Consider the following 19,017-nt stretch of genomic DNA (forward strand, 5'->3'; position numbering starts at 1 on the left):
TCCCTTCTAAATACTCACATCATAACATAACCAATCTAACCCTGTACAAAATGAAACCAACCACAACGAAATCTCTGTAAAATATCGTCCAGGTCATACCGGCCTTCCTCGATCACACCGGCTCGCTCCTGATGGGAGGACCCCGCACCGGCACCCCCATGCGACTGGTTAGCCCCGCCCCTGTATTGGTGCCGCCGGGCGCCGCCCGTGCCGGACCCCCGCCGCCGCAGGGTCCGCAACTGTACCAGCCGCAGCCGCAGACAGCCCAACAGAATCTCTACTCGCAGCAGAATGGTTCCAGTGTCGGAGGTAAGTCGTCAATCCACTGCTGCCCTACTACCCACTACCCCTCCCACAAGTAATTAATACCCATTGTAATTAGTGTAAAGTGTAGCATATCTTCAACATCATCCACCCACCTCCCACTCGAACTCTACTCTCTGTATATCCTGTATATCTGTATAGTCATTAAACCCGAAGGAAGGATTTCAGCCTCACCTCACCTCACCTCAAATGTCTCCCCATCACATACATATACATAATTATAATGCTGAAGGATTTCAGAGATCCAATCCGACTAGTGGATGGCTGGCTGTCATGGTTATCCCTACAAATCTAATACATACATAATTTAAAGAGTTACATTCCGATAGTTGGAGGATAACTATAAACTCGAATGCACAGAAGGGCCATTGAGTACGCAAAATGTTATTATTGCATTGCCATTGCGGCAGCAACTTCAACTTCAGCTGCAACTTCAGATCAGACTCGACACTGCTGCCACAGTCCCGACGACTGTTCCCTGACTGCGTGGACTCGGCTTTGTATTGGGGCTGGTTTGATAGTTATTTCAGGGGACGCACTCTTAAAATGTTGGCAAACCCGAAACAATAATTGTCCAATCAAGTCACGTGGCATAAGGTTGACTGATAAATATTATTAAAACAAAATGGGTCGCTAGGTGAAAGGCAGCCCCAAAAAGCTGTTTTATTCATCCAAATTATATTTTCCATCAGTTGAATGGCAGCTCTCTCCCACTCGAAGCTGATTTCAAACAAGTTGGCAGCACAAACTGCGAAATCCTGTACTTCAGCAAAGGCATAAACTCTGCATTTGATGTGTCTTGCCGCTGTCTGTGTCTCTGTGCTTGTGCGTGGCCAAAAATAACATTTTGCAATAGAATATAGTAGAAGTCGAGCTCCAAAAAGCCCTAGGGGGGAGGTGCAGAGCTGCGGAGGAGGAGGAGGAGTGCTGACTGAAAGGCAAATGTCGACGTTGGCTTATCATTGTTGTTGCAATCCATTGTTGTAAATTTATATAATTTCAAATTATAATTAATAACAGCAGTCGGGCAATGAAAGTTTACACTTTGTGCTCAAACTGTCTGCCATGCACATCCCCGTCTACGTCCCCATCCTCTGTCCCCATGTCAGTTTCTCAATTACCGGGAAAACAGACGAAAAGTGTTCATGTAATTTTCATTGCTCGTGGGTTGGAGGGAAAAACGAACGAGAAGTCCAAATGAAAATGGATTTGTTGTATGCTTTAATTCGGTTTCGTCAGACATCACATAAACTTAAATCGACGCACTTCTGGCTAGTTTTAAAGCGCACAGATCGGACACGGACAGCGGCAGCGGCATCGCAGCTCCATTAACTCCATTAACAATCGGCCGAAATCAATTATTACGCTTTCCGCCGACAGTTTTCGGACCTGTCCGACTGACTGCCCCGCTCCTGCTCCTGCTCCTGCTCCTTTTACCGCATGCAAAATTCCCGCACCGAGGCATTAATGGACAGTAGAACAGCGCTGGACATTATTATATTGTTAATTCATTTTGCCTCATATGGCAGTTTAATGAAGTTTTCTCCCTCTGCGGCTTGCTGCGTTGCTCCGTTGCTCCATGGACAGGCCACTGTTCCACGTGACGTATGAGTGATTACGCAATTCAATTGCGTATGTGTGTGCGTGTGTGTTCTCCTGCCAACAGACTGTCGTAATTGTTTTCCAGCCTTAAAGCCAAGTTAAAGCTGTGCCTGGCCCCCGAGTCGAGCAATTCAATTCGAATCGATTGCAATGCGAATGAGAATTCAATCAAATCTATTGCTGGATGCAAGTCAAGCTCCTCCGACATGCTTCAGTGGAAAACTGCAATGCAGGTGATTAGGCTAAGGGTCTCTCGAGAAGTGTACCAGATGCACTGATCCACATATCCACGTATCCCCCTCCACATCCACGTTCACAGTCACTGACAATTCCACTTGTACATTCGCATCTCAATTACAATTAGCACATTGGGCCCACAGTTTGTTCTCCTCTCGCACAAATCCCCGCTAACAAGAAGGGGAATCAGCAGCAGCAGCAGCAGCTACCCACTCATTATGTTGTGCAATCGATGGCCTCCTCTCCATCTGCCTCTGCCTCTCTAGCTCTCGTTCTCGGTCTCGGTCTCGCTGTGTGCAATGTCAAAAAGGCTTTTTAATGGAGATTATATTGTTTTAAGTGGCTGACTGAAGGAGAACAGCACAACAGCTGCATCAGAGTGGGTGGAGGGAGGCGGGAGGCGGGAGGAATCCTTTTCTGACTCAGAGACAAGCTGCAATTACAAACGTTAATGCACCTTGGCCTGGGTCTGAAGGGTTGCCCGTTGGATTGGAACACGCAGAGACGCAGGCAGAGACAGAGACGTTGCACAGGGGCTGAGGAACGACAGACGGCTGCTTGACTTTGCAACCGCCAAACCCATTTTGGGCATTGCCTTGAAAACAATGGGGGGTACGAACGAGTAGCAGGAGAGCAGCATCAACAGCAGGCAACATCCTCCTTTGCCTGCCGACTGGCTAAATTATTATGTACACCTTTCGCATGTTGGCAACATGTGATTGCATCGAAGGAGGAGCACGGCACACCCATACACAGGGAGAGGGAAAGTGAAAGCACAAAGGCACCCACCCACCCAACCAACCAACCAACCAACCACTTTGCATACAATGCAGCACATTGTTCATCCTGCCAGTGCCACATTGAGCCGCTCTCCGCATCTGCCTTTGCCTTCGCCTTTGCCTCTGTGTTGGCAGCCTTTTGTGCAAATGAATTCGTTTATTTTGTAAAATGTCAATTGCTACGTTGGCTTACAGAGAGAGGCACCAAAGAAATGGGGGATGTTACTGGGGCACAGGCACATGGGGCGGCAGATTGGAGGGGCATCGAAGGAAGCAGCCGCTCGACTCGACTCGACACTTGCTGTTGCTGGTGTCGGGAGGTGTTGGACGCCGACTGCCAGCAGGCTTGTGCGTGCAGTACACCTTACGCTTAATGACAGTCTCACTGCCGTGTGCAACACGGAAAATGCGTAACGTGGTGTAACTGGCAAATGGCAAAGGGAAGGGGCGAATATTGGCAGTGTGTTTGGGCATTTTTTATGTGCTTCGCTCTAACTTTAATCTCTCTTACAAAATTGATTTAAAGGTACATTAAATGTTGCTTACTTTTATCAGGCTGCAGCAGTTTCAACCCTTCGGGCAGCGGCACAAAATTTAATTGCTAGCAGAGGGGAAAGTTTTTCGAAATTCTTACAGTGGGGCGGAAGGCAGGCAGGGGACAGTAGTAAATTGCGATTGCGATGCTTAATAAATGACAGCAAACACTCTGCTTGCCAGAGGGCCGGAGGGGCAGAGTAAAAGTTGTTAATTCCTGCATTTAAATTGCAACTAATTTCGCGCCTCTCGGCAGCAAGATAGTGGCCGAAAGAGAGATCGAGGCACAGACTAGACTCAGCGACTAAATTCCATTTCGAATGCAGACGATGCCGGGGGGCGGGACTGGCGCTGCGATTGTGGGCGGCTAAGATACACAAACAATTTGCATCAGTGAAATGTCGCTGCTGCAGGGGAGGAGGCCGCTACTCCTGTTCCGCGTCTGCTTACTTCGTTGGACTGGGGGGAGGGGTCTAGGGTCTACGTCTAGGGCTGCATCTGTTTTTCGGTCTAGGTCTGGTGCGTGTAGTTGCACAATTTAAAAGAGAATTATTCATGCAATTTGTGTGGGGCGGCAGGACATCCGCCCCTCCCCTGTCGTACCTTTCGCCTCTCTGTGTAAGCTCAAGTGAGAGCGAGAGTGTGATGGATGGGATGGGGATGGGGGGTGAGAGCGGTGGCCCGCGTTGGGGACACACTTTGCCAAATGAAACTGCAGCCATCGCCATCGTACATATGCGCACATACGTACGCGCGCATGTATGTTAGTATTGAATATATTTACTTATGTTTGTATGTGCATATGTATGTACGAGTGTGGACTGGCAGGGTGGCATTAAAAAGACGCCAAGTTTATTGCAGGCGACATTTTGTGGCTTATGCACACGTTCCGCAAACACCCGCTCGGAGAGGCCCGAGACGACGACACTTTGTCCGCCCTTGGCTTAATGTAATGATTTTATGAATTATAAATGCACACACGTGTCCATTATGCACACGCTTCACTCGCCCCCTAGCCCCTCGCCCCTCGCCCCCTCTCTCTCTCTCTCTCTCTCTCTCTCTCGCTCTTTTCGTCTTTGTCTTTCGAGGCATTATAATTTCAAGTCATTTAAATGGCGGCAGAGAGCGAGCGGGACACGGGAAACTATTACGAGCCTGGGCAACTTTGTAAGCGCTGTTAAGTAGGCTATGAAAAAGAACAGTTTAGGGGCCACCCACAACCCATGAGGACATTATATGAAATGTAATCAGTGTTTAAGCCTCTGGGAGTGACAGAAACCAGCCAGGAAGCCAACAGCCCCGCGCCGAACTGTACACACCCTTTTCCTGCCCATCCATAGCAATGTTGGGAATGAGTTATGCAGCTCCAGGAGCTCCCTGCAAAGAGACGCACCTCAGTCAGAGTTACACCACCGCCGCTGGCCACACAAACTTAGAATTTTGCATTTAGCATTTTGCTAGAATATTCCTCCAGAAACAAATTGGCTAATGACTCTTTCAGCAGAAGAGTGCCTCTCCCTCGGCCTACAGTGAGGCTCCATTCGGTGAAAGCTCAGGGAAAGCGACTACGCTCCAGCCAGGACACCCATTCAACCACTCAACCACTCACCCATGGAACCACTCACCCATGGAACCGCTCAACCGCCCACCTGGGAGCCACTTACTTCGGAGCTGTCGCAACCCCTTTTGCGCAGCTGTTGGCCCTGCATTAGTTGTTGGATAACTTTCTGTGTCAACGGAGTGCACACATGGCCCTGCCACGCCCTCTATTTATGCCACATTCCCCGCCCTAAGGGGGCTGTGGGAACCTCCTGCCACTTTGCTCCTTGCCAAATATAAATTTGTGCAATTAATATTGCGTCCCGGTCTCTTCCCTGCATGCTGCAGCGTGTTGCAAGCTGCAGCTACCGATGCATGTGGCAAGCCATTTGAGTGCTACATCCTCTGAGGGGTCCAGTGAGGCAGAGCCGGGTAGATCGGCTGGAAACGGAATTTATTATGCCTTGTTCTGCCTTGCCCCATGCCTCCTCGTACTGAGAACTTTCCCTTTTCGCCGAGTTTCACATTTCCAACTCATTGCTTGTGTGGCTCAAGGGGGGTGGGGCCATTGGGGTAGCAATAGGAGATTCTTCCGCTGTAAATCTCTCACTGTCACTTCCTGCACCTCACTCTCTCGCTCTCTGGAGCCCCCGGACTGATGGCAAATCAAATGCCAGTGACAGATTACAGCATCAATCAAGTTGCCACCGTCTTCGTCTGTCGTCTTCCCCCCGCCCCTGTCCAGCATCCTTTTACATATCCTTTGGGTCTGGAGACTTGTGTGTGTGTTTGTGTGTGTGTGTTTGTGTGTGTGTGTGTACTGGAACACGACTCATGTGTGTGCGCACCATTAATGCTGTACATTATGGCTTAGACAGATAGATGTGGGCGGAGCGAAGGCTGGGGCAGAGGCAATGGCAGAGGGCGCAGATGTTCGTCCATTTGAAATGCCAACTGGCCAACGAAAACTAAGCCACCCACGCAGATGCGCCTCGAGGCAGGCAATTAAGTTTTACAGGCGCCGTAAAGGCACTCCACTTCAAATCCTCCCGCTCTGCTCGATTAATTACCAAATGCGGCGACCATTGCGAGCACAGCGGCGGCTCAGTTGCGTCACAGTTTTATTTGCAACATCAAACCGAGGCCCTGCCCTAGGCCCGTAAACCGTAAACTGAACGGAAAGACAATTCTCTCCATTCTCCGCTTTGTTTTTTTCCGTTTTGTTGCCTTTAGTGTGATTTGAATTGGCAATAATAAAGGCTAGAACTAACTCCCATGGCTTTAAATACTTGTATCCCTTGGCATCCTTGGTATCCATGCAAATAATGGTTTTTGTAGCACTCCCAGACCACACCAGACTAAATAATACAAATCCCTCCAATATAAGTATTCCGCAGCTCTGTTGAACGAAGGAAAATTTATGCCAGACTATAACGAAACTCCACTCTGTGCTTCTTTTGCAGGCCTCGCCCTGAACACAAACTCGTTGACGGGTCGACGGGACTCCTTCGATCGCTCCACATCCGCCTTTAGTCCCTCGGCCATGGACTACACCAGCAGCGGAGTGGCGGCCGCCAACGCGGTCAACAGCACAGTGGCCCAGGCCGCGGCAGTAGCCGCTGCCGCCGCCGCGGCACGTGCCAAGTGGCCAGGAGCGATGTCGAGCGCCGGGGCCTACGGTGCCTTGGGTGCAGCAGCCGCTGCTGCATCGGCCAGTCCGATCGGAGCCCCGCTGACGCCGCCTCCGTCGGCCCAGTCGTGTCTGCTGGGCAACCGGGCACCGGGAGCGGAGTCCAGACAGCGACAGCTTGCCGTGGGCCTTCCGGCCACTGCTGCGGCTGCCCAGGCGGCCGTCAACAACATGTTCGGCTCCAACAGCTCGCTGTTTTCGAGCCACCTGGCCATGCCGGGAACTGCCGCGGCGGCAGCGGCGGCAGCGGCAGCCAACTCGCGCCAGGTGGTCGCGGCTGCTGCGGTGGCGGCAGCTGCTGCTGGGGCGGCTGGAGCCGCAGGGGCCCCGCAGCCGGGTAGGTCCCGACTTCTGGAGGACTTCCGGAACCAGCGCTACCCGAATCTGCAGCTCCGCGACCTGCTCAACCACATTGTCGAGTTCTCGCAGGACCAGCACGGATCGCGGTTCATCCAGCAGAAGCTGGAGCGGGCCACGGCCGCCGAGAAGCAGATGGTGTTCAGCGAAATTCTGGGCGCTGCCTACAGCCTAATGACAGACGTGTTCGGCAACTACGTCATCCAAAAGTTCTTCGAGTTCGGCACGCCCGAGCAGAAGAACACCCTGGGCATGCAGGTGAAGGGGCACGTGCTGCAGTTGGCACTGCAGATGTACGGCTGCCGCGTGATCCAGAAGGCCCTGGAGAGCATCTCGCCAGAACAGCAGCAGGAGATCGTGCACGAGCTGGACGGGCACGTGCTGAAGTGCGTGAAGGACCAGAACGGCAATCACGTGGTGCAGAAGTGCATCGAGTGCGTCGACCCCGTAGCCCTGCAGTTCATCATCAACGCTTTTAAGGGGCAGGTCTACTCGCTGAGCACACATCCCTACGGGTGCCGCGTGATCCAGCGCATCCTCGAGCACTGCACAGCCGAGCAGACCACGCCCATTCTGGACGAGCTGCACGAGAACACGGAGCAGTTGATCCAGGACCAGTACGGCAACTACGTCATACAGCACGTGCTAGGTGAGTCCAATATTCCAAGCCACATCGACGCTTCCCTAGAGAAAGCCCCCACTAACCCTGATTCTCCACACCATCCGCATGTACAGAGCACGGCAAGCAGGAAGACAAGTCCATACTCATCAACAGTGTGCGCGGCAAGGTTCTTGTGCTCTCGCAGCACAAATTCGCCTCGAACGTCGTGGAGAAGTGCGTCACACATGCCACACGCAACGAGCGCACAGGCCTCATCGACGAGGTGTGCACCTTCAATGACAAGTAAGTCGCTAGCCGCTGATCCTGATCTCACTGAAGCTCACAGACTAATCCCAACTGATGTTCTTCCCTTCCCTTCTCTTCCCTTCCACCAACGCAGCGCCTTGCACGTGATGATGAAGGACCAGTATGCCAACTATGTGGTCCAGAAGATGATCGATGTGTCCGAGCCGACGCAGCTGAAGAAGCTGATGACCAAGATACGGCCCCACATGACCGCCTTGCGCAAGTACACCTATGGGAAGCACATCAACGCCAAGCTGGAGAAATACTACATGAAAATAACTCCCATATCGGTTGCGGGAGCAGTGAGTGGTGCCGGAAGCGCAGCAGCGACCACATCCACATGCTCGATTACAGCCAGCAGCGCTTCCCCTGCCACCGCATCCTCAGCCGTTTCGCTGGACAACAGCAACAGCAGCAGCAGCACCAACTCTTCTTCGACCACCACCAGCATCGCTTCGCCAACGATCTGCTCAGTGCAGGAGAATGGCAACGCCATGATTGTCGAACCAACATCGCCGGCTGTGTCCGAGTCATCGTCGCCGGTGGTGGCTGCTGTCAACAGTGGCCTTGGGCCCATTGGACCACCCACAACCGCCAATGGGGTCCTATAAAGACAAGTGACGAAGAAATCATACGGTCGATGTAGTCAGCAGAAACAACATCCTCCTTCTCGAATCGAGGTTTAGTTTTTAGTCGGGCATCTGCCAGAGGGTGGAGAGCAAAGGAGGAGACGAGCCAAAAGCTAAAGCATACTATAAATAAATACATATAAATGTAATCTAATTTATTGAACAAGCAGCCGAATCGAGCTGCAATCAGAAGAGACCGGCCTAGAGCCCGCTTGGGCCATCGGAGAATTGTAAAGAGAGAACTAACTCACTCACACGTACACACGTACTCACGCACGCACGCAGGCACGCACGCAGGCGAACACGCTTCTCGAATACGAGCGAAAGCAAACACCAGAGCGGAACACACGATGTAGAATGCTTCTATAAAAACTGCAATTTCTACTGCAACTGTTACTGCAACTGCTACTGCAACGCAACTGCGGTACGATCACTGTGCGGTGCTCGTGCACTCGAAAAAGAAAGAAAAAAAAAGAAAGAAAACTCAAAACTAATTTGTATTTTTACGAACAAAAAAAAAATAGCACATAAATGAACGGAAGATTTCTTCAAGCGGAATATTTGTACAATGCGGTCGCATGTTTAAGTTTAACAAGAAAAAGAAAGAAAAACAAAGAAATTATTATGAATGTAATTGTCAAAGAAACAAATTGTCTGCGTACACTTTCGTTGTAACTTTGTAAATGAATGATTATATAGCAAGCCTATCTGTAAATGATTAATGTTTCGACTGTAAATTGATAAGAGGACAAACCGAAGAGCCGGAAATTGAAGGAGATTGCGATGTAGAGAGTAGGAGTAGAGAGAGAAAGAGAAAGAGAGCAGCAGCACGAATATGCGTAGAATTTATAAGTGCGGTCAGAGGAACCATTTCAAATATACATACATACGTTTATATAACGAATAGCAACATAAACCACACATAGTGTAGAATGTAGAGTAAATATGTATGTTAATGGAGCCAGCAGCTACCAAAACAATATGAAACCGGAAACACACACATACACATACAAATACACACACACGAACACTCGAAACACTCTCACACTTTCACACTCACACACAATGAACGACTCTTCGACTCATTCGCGCTGCTTTTGCACTGTGTAAAATTTTGTACAAAAAAACCCCCAAACTACAAGCCATGTATCCGATGGTAACCATGTAATTTTTCAATTTGTTCACATGTAAAATTTAACTGTTATGTAAAATTCTCATTAATTTTAATTGAACTATTTTTTGTAAATTATGTACTTGCTGTGTATAAAGGGAAACGAAACCGATCACCATAACGATAGCGATAGCGAACCATGAAAAACCTACGAGACTCACACGCACATCATGCATACACCATACACACCTGTACACACCTACATACACACGTTTAACACCCATACACGCATGCATTGGAAGCAGGCTAATACTATTATTATTATCACTTTTGTATACATATGTATGTACTTTGTAAATTTGTTTGATTTTAAGTCACAGTAACCACATACTTACTATATTCTATTCTATTCTATTCTATTATATTCTACACGCATGTATTTATAATTTTATACATCCTACATGGCCCCACGCACCACGCATTATGGTGATGAAGATCAAAGTCGATGGTGTAGGTTGGTGGGCGCCAGTAGAGAGAACCCAACCCCTGTTTAGCCAAGTAAGCCCAACTGATTACCGAATTATGATTTTTTTAATTGAAGATGATGATTTCTCAGCGATTTTTACTACTTGTATCAGCAAAAGAAAGAGAGATAGAAAGGGCAGAACAAATGTACGCAAAACCTATCAAATAAACCAAGCGAATGCAAATTTGTACTTGTTCCCATTTTTTGGCTTTCAAAATTATTCTTGCAAAAGTCTTTCGTTTGTCAGTCATTGCCAGCCCACCTTACTGTATGATATAGTATGTATTTATACGAATATGTTTTAAAACAAATCTTACTGCTGTCTGCAGTGGTTGCTTGAGACTGCAGAAAGTGCTTACTGCCCTGCCCCTGCGCGGCTTGAATCGCATTCGCTGTGCAACAGACAGACATCTATGAATCATCTATGAACCTCATTCCCCATCCCTCACGTAAGTGTATAGAATTGTTTTAGCATGTTATTGAAACACTTGTAAATTGCAAACAAAAATTTTATATGTATACATACATATGTACATTGTAAAAAGTAACCAACAATACGAGTACCAAGAATTTTGTACATTTTTTATATAAATTTAGACTATTTCGGGACGCCTTATTCCAAATATTAAAATACTGAATACTGAAACGAGAGATGGTAAAAAAAGAACGAATTTAGACCTTTTGTCGGTTTCGTCGAAACACAGATGTATCCATGTAAAACAATTTTTGGAGATTATTGTAAATGTAAAGTGTATTAGTGCATATTTTTGTACACACAATTTCGTTGTCGTGTTTTTGTCGTTGTTGTTGTCGTGTCGTCATCATCGTCGTTGTCGTGTTTTGTATATAACCAAAGTAATACCAATCATCGACCATTTGTAACTATAAATTTCTGTACCCCTGCAACACACCTGATACATAGAAGTGCGACCCCGCAATAAGCCACCGCCAGCGCTAAGATCACGCCGCTCTTTGGCATATCTGGGCAAGTGAGCGCATTTCAAGCGACGGCGCGAGCAGTAGTTTGGTATTATTCGTTTGGTATTTTTAGTTATTAACTAATCAACTGCCTGTCTCTAGAGCGCAATGCACTGATAATTTTAATTCATATTATCCATAGAGGAATCCATTGTATGTAGGAATCTCGATATGCTTCTGTAGGAGATACATTTGTACATACTAGACGTTACACATTATTTGCATTTGACGTTTAGTATACCACATGACACCCCGAATACACGCACACCCGAACACCCACACTTGCCCTCCCCTCACATTCACAGAAACAGAACACACATACATACATACAGCAAGCTGCTTAGTCGTAATAGTAAGTGTAAGCCTGCAACTCTATATATACATACATACACACACATATATATATATATATATAATATACACAAACAGATATAAAACATATGTATTACACTTAGTTTTGAGCTCGACGTGTAGCAACGTTTTTAAATATGTATGTATATGTATACTGTATACTGTATATGCAAATACAAAGGCAGCGACACAGTGAAATTTACACGAAAGCTGGCGTATTCTACACGCGCCCAGTTTTTACAGTAACAATTTTTTGCACGCATGTAGATCAGATCATCACTTGAAGAAACAAGTCGGAACCCAAGAGAAATGTAGTGTAACCATGTAAACTTGTGACATGAAGTGTAATGTTTTTTTGTGTGCCAGCATACGGCACGCGACCAACGGCCCTCGAGGTCGGACAGTCGAATTTGCAAACGAGAATCCAGGAGGTAGCGGAAACCCAATGAAAATTGTACATTTTTCTTTGCCAACTTTATTGTAAAAACGAAATAAGAAACAAGAATGAATACCGATTTTGAAAAGGCATACACATTACCGATTTGTAAAGTATACTTATAGACACAGCAGCAGCAGAAATTTGTAAAATTTTTCGACAGCAGAACCTTGTAAACTAAGCTAAGGACATAGCTAAAAACCATACACTGAATAAACCATTTGTAATTTGTTGTAAAAAGAAAGTACGAATCGAGCGAGAAAGGAAATTTGATGGGCAGGCATTTCCTGAAGCAGACGTAAAGAAAACCTATAAATTATATATAAAAATATACTAATATATACATACATATAAATATAAATTATAAAGGATAATTACGAGATGTATTTTGTAGTTACACACTCGAACACTTGGAAACCAATCTAAGTTTACAAGCAGAGCAAACCCTTAGTTTTGTAAACGGCGAGCAATTGGCACAACTTACGAGTACGAGTATATACAACATTTTGGAACGCATTCGAGCATTTGATTTAACTATGCATTAGACTCTTATGTTTATTATGATTATACAGAATATGATTAACGCTAATTTCTTTGTGAAAAAAAATAAAACAAGTTTATTATGTAGCAAAAAGCAAACGTTTTATTTCTCAATTTTATCGAATCAATTGGCCCTTCTTCACACAATACACACAACACACATGGATTCGAAATAAAAAGTCGAGCTCGAGCTCGAGTTTAGTTTTCTGTTTCTGTTACAGTTTCAGTTCTACAAATTTCAAGTTCAGCTTCAAGTTTCAACAAATTGTCTTCAATGGAAGGCTGCGATGACAACAAAACTAAAATCAAAATTGATATTAATACGACATGAAAGTAGAAAATAGCATAGCATTATATACATGAAAATAAATATATATAAATAATACACACTAACCAATACCTACAGCCCTTCCCGACACCAACAAAACGGCACAACAAACTTGAGGTGAGCGCAAGGCTTGAGGCGAAGCATTTTATACGGCGCATTTTTTATATATGAACAGACTAGCTGTCTATATGATATGTATACCCAAGAAATGATCAACTTTTATAATGAGCCAGTAAGTAAACAAGAAATATTTTTTTATCAGCCGTGGCAAGCAAAACTTTACCAGGCCGTCAATTTTAACAAGATTATACATACTAAAAAAGAAGAATACCTAGCCCAAAACCAAAAACCAAGTCGAAAACAAAAACAACAATAAAATTCATACCATACCATTTATCATCTAGTAGAGTTTTTCCAAATTGTAGAAATGTATACATAAATATATTTAGATTTGTACTTGCACTCTCGATGTTCGGGTAGGGTAGGCATACAATATTTCCACAGCATTAACCATAAGTTGGTCATTCCTTGAGATCAGTCATTTAAGAGAAGAGAACTACAATAAACCAGGCGAAAATCGTTTAAAAATGCAGCATACCAAATGCCAACCAACATACAGTATAAATATATGGCTTAACTGTTTATAAGGAAACCAAGGCAGGCCAATGTATTCGCATTCAACAGCAAGCTGTACGTTCTGGAAAGTGGAAGGTCGAACTATTAAGAAAAGAAAAGCAATCAATTACCTCGAACCAGTTTCGTTCCCAGTATTTACTTTTCTAACCCTTCAATGACCACATTTTTCGATCTTCCACTGGAATTTTGGGGTGCTTAACGAAGCCGCTCTTGACCAATGCTTGAACTCCTTTAAATGTTGAGATCCTGATCCTATAGCCCCAACAATCTCCACTCATTTCACGAGAAGACACGCAAAAACTTGATTTCAATAAACAAAGATATTAACGCGAAAATCCTTAATCCTAATTAGCCACACATGTACGTACGAAAGATGAGCATAACTAATGAACAAACTTGTAACTAAATACTTCTACATATTGAATAAAAGAATGATATAAAAAAATGGAAATCGGCTAAGTATGCTTTTTATGTTGTTTTATTTAGCATGTTGACGGTTTCTCTGGTTAACATGGACAAGTCATTGTTCCCATCAAGTAAGTAAGAGTTCTGCTTCTTCGGATCCTGCTTTTGGATCATCTTCTTCTGCTGCTTGTTCCGCGTAGCGAGTCGGTGGAGTTCCTTCACTTGTGTATCGTCTGGCCGTGTCGAGTCCTGCTGGGCTCGTCGGTCAGCTCATCTGATGACAGGTCTGCCGAGCCGGTTTCTGCAGGCCCACTGTTTTGAGAAAGGGAAATTTCATTATGGAGTACAGTCCTACAGTCCTTTAGGGACAAGCGGTGTGTGCGGAGTATGTCAAGTGTTCCGATTGTACCGAGTCACCTCATTCTTAAAGGCGCCTGTTAGCCTTAGTTTAAAAAAGAACGCAGATATGTTGGCTCACAGGCGCTCATCTAAATCGATGTACTTGCCGATCGGGTGTACGGTGCTTTATGGTCCTACAGAAATTCCAACCATCTGGCCCCCTACTTTTCACCCTATTTATTAATGACCTGCCTTCAGTATTAACAAACTCTCGAGTACTCTACTCGCTTGCAATCCGATCTCAATAACTTGCAGTACTGGTGTTGTGTTACATGTTTGTTACACCACCTTAATGCCTCGAAATGCAAAGTGATGACATATGTATGATTGCTCCATCCCCTTGGCTCCTTACACCCTCTGCGGTGGTTCTCTTGAGAGATTTTGGTGATCTTGGTGTTAAACTACACCCCAAGCTAAAGTTTTCTTAACACATTTCTACAATGGTAAAAAAGGCCATGGGCGTGCTTGGGTGTAGAAAGAGGTGATCAAAGGAATTTGATGACCCCTATATAAGAAAGACTCTATATTTCGCTTGTTCTTCCGATTTTAGAGTATGGCTCTTGTGTATGGTGCCCCCAGTACAAAGTATACCAAGACCGTATAGAATCAGTTCCGAAAAACGTTTTACTTGGTGTGATTTTTGTGCACAACCTGATCAAGGATCAAGGTAGCCCTGACTTGTTCTTTCAGATCATGGTTTTTTATTGGCCGATTGTAACACATTGTTACTTACCATATGCATATGTACATAGTTTATAAATACCCCAGTTCAAAGAACGAAACATTTCCTCAATCTGGCAGTAGCAAACGAAAATTGAATTTCCAGTTCCTGGATTTGACTTGCTCAACATAATTAAAATCTGAAGAATCGACGAGTAGAACTAGCACTTGGAACAGAAAAATAAACTCTTTTATTTGTTTTATATTTTTTTATTCATTATTTAACGGTCGATTTACAACATCCTTCGTAGGAAAATTAATTAAATTATACAAATATTTCAAAGAAATCGAAAAAATATTTAATATTTACCCGATTACCGGGTATAATAAATCAAAAATAAACTTAAAAGAACTTAGTAATAATCCTACTGCCATTATATTTTAAACATATTCTCAGTTGGTTTTGATTTTTTTAGAAGCTTTTATCCTCTTTTAGGCCATTTAAATTTGTTCTTTATCAAAATCAGTAAATAATTATGGAGCAGGAGATTCAAGGTGTAGAAGGCATGGACTTTGGTTTGTTATGAAAAATTGTTGGAAGTGCCAAGTAAATCGGGACTAAATCCTGGTCCGAAACGCACAGCCCATCGCTCTAAACTTCGTTCTGTTGGTAGATTTAAATGTAAAACATCTCGCAGATATTTATAAGTCCTGGACGAATAAAAGTTTATATTTTGCGCAATAACTTTCTCTGCGGGGGTAAAGGTCGTTGTCTTTTTTAAAAGCATGGTACATATAGTCTTTACCTCCGTAGAAACATTAGGCATGCTGGCTATTAAAGGAAGAACATTGTAATTTGACAAAGCTCTAGTTCTGCGTCGAGTATTTTTGCGAGATACAGCCTTTCTTAAGTCCCTAAATCGTTTCTTAAGTTTGTTAAAGTCTTCCTCTTTTTTTTGTTTATCTGCCAGTAGCTCAAAGCATTTTTTTCGGTAATATGACTCGGTTTGCTCTTTTTCTATGCAGTTTTTACAACATTCGGTATCAATCGATTCATTGTTTTCTAGTGGATCTTTATCAGGAATTTCTGTTGATATCGTATTATTCTCAATCAATCTCAATGGTGGCATCTGTCTTTCTATTGGTTTATTATCTACTGAATTGCCTGAACATTCGGTATCAATCGATTCATTGTTTTCTAGTGGATCTTTATCAGGAATTTCTGTTGATATCGTATTATTCTCAATCAATCTCAATGGTGGCATCTGTCTTTCTATTGGTTCGTTATCTACTGAATTGCCTGAACATGAATTCTCATCATAAATACTTGCATTTGATGGAGTCAATCGAGTATCATCAGGCAACTTCAATGTTGGTATTGCTTGAGACTTTAGTCGAAGCTTTCCGAACCACTCGGACTCAAAATGTCGTTCGCAAATTCGTGAAGTTCTTTTGACCATGTTTCTATTTAAATTACAAGCCCCAACCCATTTATTTAATAATAATGGCTCCGATGGAAATGAGAATAACCTCACAGGCAAATTGGTCGAGCTGTTTCTATATCCACAAACGCAGGAAGAAATAATGCATTTGTGACCGGATTTTCGGTTGTCTTTTTTTTGTTCATTTTCGCATAGTTCCATACTATTCGATTCATTATTTTCAAATGGATCTTCATCAGTTTCAAACTCTGATTCGTTTGAATTTGTATACTGCAAATCAGCTAGATTGTTGTCTGCTGTATTCCCTGACAATGTATTCTCATCACAAGTACTTGCATTCAATGGAGTCAACAGAGGCTTATCAGGCAAGTTTAATGTCGGTATTGCTTTATGCTTTAGTCGAAGCTTTCCTAAATACTTGTCCTCAAAATGCCGCTCGCAAATTCGTGCAGTTCTTCTATTCAAATTTCTATCCAATTTACAAACATCAATCCATTTGTCGAAGAATAATAGGTCTGATGGAAATGTGAATAATCTAGCAGGGGAATCTTTCGGACTGTTTCTATATCCTAAACGGCAGTTAGAAATACTGCATTTGAGACTGGATTTTCGGTTGTCCTTTTTTTGTTCATTTCCGCATAATTTTATATCTTTCGAATTATTATTTTCTAATGGATCTCCACTGGGCAAAATGCATAATTTTATATCTTTCGATTTGTTATTTTCTAATGGATCTCCACTGGGCATTTCTGTTTGGGACACTTGCTCTAATTCGTTTGAATTTTTATTCTGCAGGTCGGATACATTTTTTACCGTTATTTCAATACGTTTTTCTGTTTGTTTGTTGTCTACTGTATTGCCTGACAGTGTATTCGCATCACAAGTACTTGCATTCAACGGAGTCAACATAGTTTTATCCGGAATGTTTAATGTTGGAATTGCCTTGCTTTTTAATCGACGCTTTCCTACACAATTTGCCTCAAAATGTCGTTCGCAAATTCGTGAAGTTTTTTTGATCATTTCTTTATCCAAATTACAAGCCTCAATCCATTTATTTAATAAAAATGGAAACGTTGGAAATGAGAATAATCTAACAGGGGAATCTTTCAGACTGTCTCTATATCCGATACGGCAGGAAGAAATAATGCATTTGTGACCGGCATTTCGGTGGTCTTTTTGATTAGCAGACAACTTTTTTATTGGGTCGCTTTCACAAAATTCGAAATCAATTAAATCATCATTTTGTAATGGATCTTCATCGGAAGTTTCTGTTTCGGACTCTTGCTCAAATTCGTTCGACATTTTATTATTATTATCCACATCGGCCAGTTTGATTCTCTTTAAATTTTCTATTGGTGTGTTGTCTACTGTATGGTCTGAAAATGTATTCTCATCACAAATACTTGCATTCAATGGTGTCAGCAGAGAAAGATTTAATGTTGGAACCGATTCGGGTCTTAATCGAACCTTTCCTAACAGCTCCGGCTCAAAATGACGATCGCAAATTCGTGCAGTTTTTTTCACCATTTTGCTATCCAAATTACAAGACTCAATCCATTTATTAAATAATATTGGATCCGATGGAAATGAGAACAATCTAATGGGTGAAGCTTTCGGACTATTTCTATATCCACAACGGCAGGAGGATATAATGCATTTACTACTATTTTTTTGGTAGCTTTTCAACATACTTAAATAATAATATAATGTAATATTTATAGATGCTTTATATTACCATGAATTTAACAGCAGCAAGTCGCACTGCACGCACTCACAGAGCAACCTGATTAAATGTAGAATTTAAATACGCACAATTGTTTGTTCAACGGCTCAGCAAGTCAAACTAGCACATGCAGTTTTTTCCAGGACACGCCAGGTAACCGATATCAACTGTTCGATCGGTAGGAGTGCCCGGCGATACTTGTGCGTTGAGTGAAGTGCTTGGTAAGAAGGACACGGCACTGAGTCCAGTCCAGTACAACGCGCAATACGGAGGTGTTCCGGCAGTATAAGTCTGAAACAATTTGAGAAAGTTATATAAAAACATTTAAATCGATTAAATAAAATACTTACAAAGCGATTTGTGTGTGGATGGGTGCAGGGGTAGCCCAATTTCACTTCCAAAGCGAGCTGTCGTAAGAGTATCGGGACGTCGCTGCAGGGATAAGTATACAAATAAAAGATAAATGCAAACTTTAATGAGTTAGAACGTCTCGAGACATAAGCGGAAAACTTACCTGCGCCTATACGTCTATACGATCTGTTGAGAGAACGATCTCAGTGGTGATGGCAGAATCCCAATTGAAGGGGATGAAACTTAAGCATAAAACTTTAAGATTTACGTTTTTACACTTACTTTGCAGCAAGCAACTCGACACTATTTTTCTTTTTTTTAACGTCGTTGAATTGTTTTACGATGCAAAAATTAAGAGTATTTTGTTTCATGTATGTATTTGTGGTCGTTCACATAATTCGGGTTGCATTGCCTCTGTTGGTGTGTAGTTTAAACCAATAACAGCAGTAATTTTAGTAAATTTTTCTTGGAGAACCTCGCTACCCTCTAGCGTGGCCGCACGACTTCACTAAGGCGCCAAAGCAAAATCTTCT

General features: G+C 43.7%; 2 protein-coding genes across 8 annotated transcripts in view; one reads left to right on the forward strand and one right to left on the reverse strand.

Annotated features, from left to right (window-relative positions):
- LOC111068905 (maternal protein pumilio) overlaps positions 1-11,868 on the forward strand; it is a 205,400-nt gene extending 193,532 nt beyond the window's left edge. For all 6 annotated transcript variants that reach the window (XM_022358689.2, XM_022358690.2, XM_022358691.2 and 3 more), the window contains 4 exons: positions 93-309; positions 6,479-7,711; positions 7,798-7,966; positions 8,064-11,868. In XM_022358689.2, the coding sequence (XP_022214381.2) occupies positions 93-309; positions 6,479-7,711; positions 7,798-7,966; positions 8,064-8,580 (2,136 nt within the window). In that variant the 3' untranslated portion in view covers positions 8,581-11,868. The remainder of the gene's footprint in view (positions 1-92; positions 310-6,478; positions 7,712-7,797; positions 7,967-8,063) is intronic.
- A 3,381-nt stretch (positions 11,869-15,249) lies between these two features.
- Positions 15,250-18,717, reverse strand: LOC111081912. Of its 2 annotated transcripts, XM_022378071.2 has the most exons (4): positions 18,648-18,717; positions 18,484-18,565; positions 16,234-18,424; positions 15,250-16,098 (listed from the first exon to the last, which is right to left on the reverse strand). In XM_022378071.2, exons 3-4 carry the CDS (start codon positions 18,097-18,099, stop codon positions 15,550-15,552), a joined length of 2,415 nt encoding a protein of 804 aa, XP_022233763.2. In that variant the 5' UTR covers positions 18,100-18,424; positions 18,484-18,565; positions 18,648-18,717; the 3' UTR covers positions 15,250-15,549. The 2 variants fall into 2 exon arrangements, with proteins under 2 accessions (XP_022233763.2, XP_022233762.2); XM_022378070.2 differs by having other exon boundaries at positions 15,250-18,424.
- Between the last annotated feature and the right edge of the window lie 300 nt (positions 18,718-19,017).

This window comes from Drosophila obscura, unplaced genomic scaffold, assembly GCF_018151105.1.
Source record: "Drosophila obscura isolate BZ-5 IFL unplaced genomic scaffold, ASM1815110v1 contig_4, whole genome shotgun sequence".
In the NCBI taxonomy this organism is placed as follows: domain Eukaryota; kingdom Metazoa; phylum Arthropoda; class Insecta; order Diptera; family Drosophilidae; genus Drosophila; species Drosophila obscura.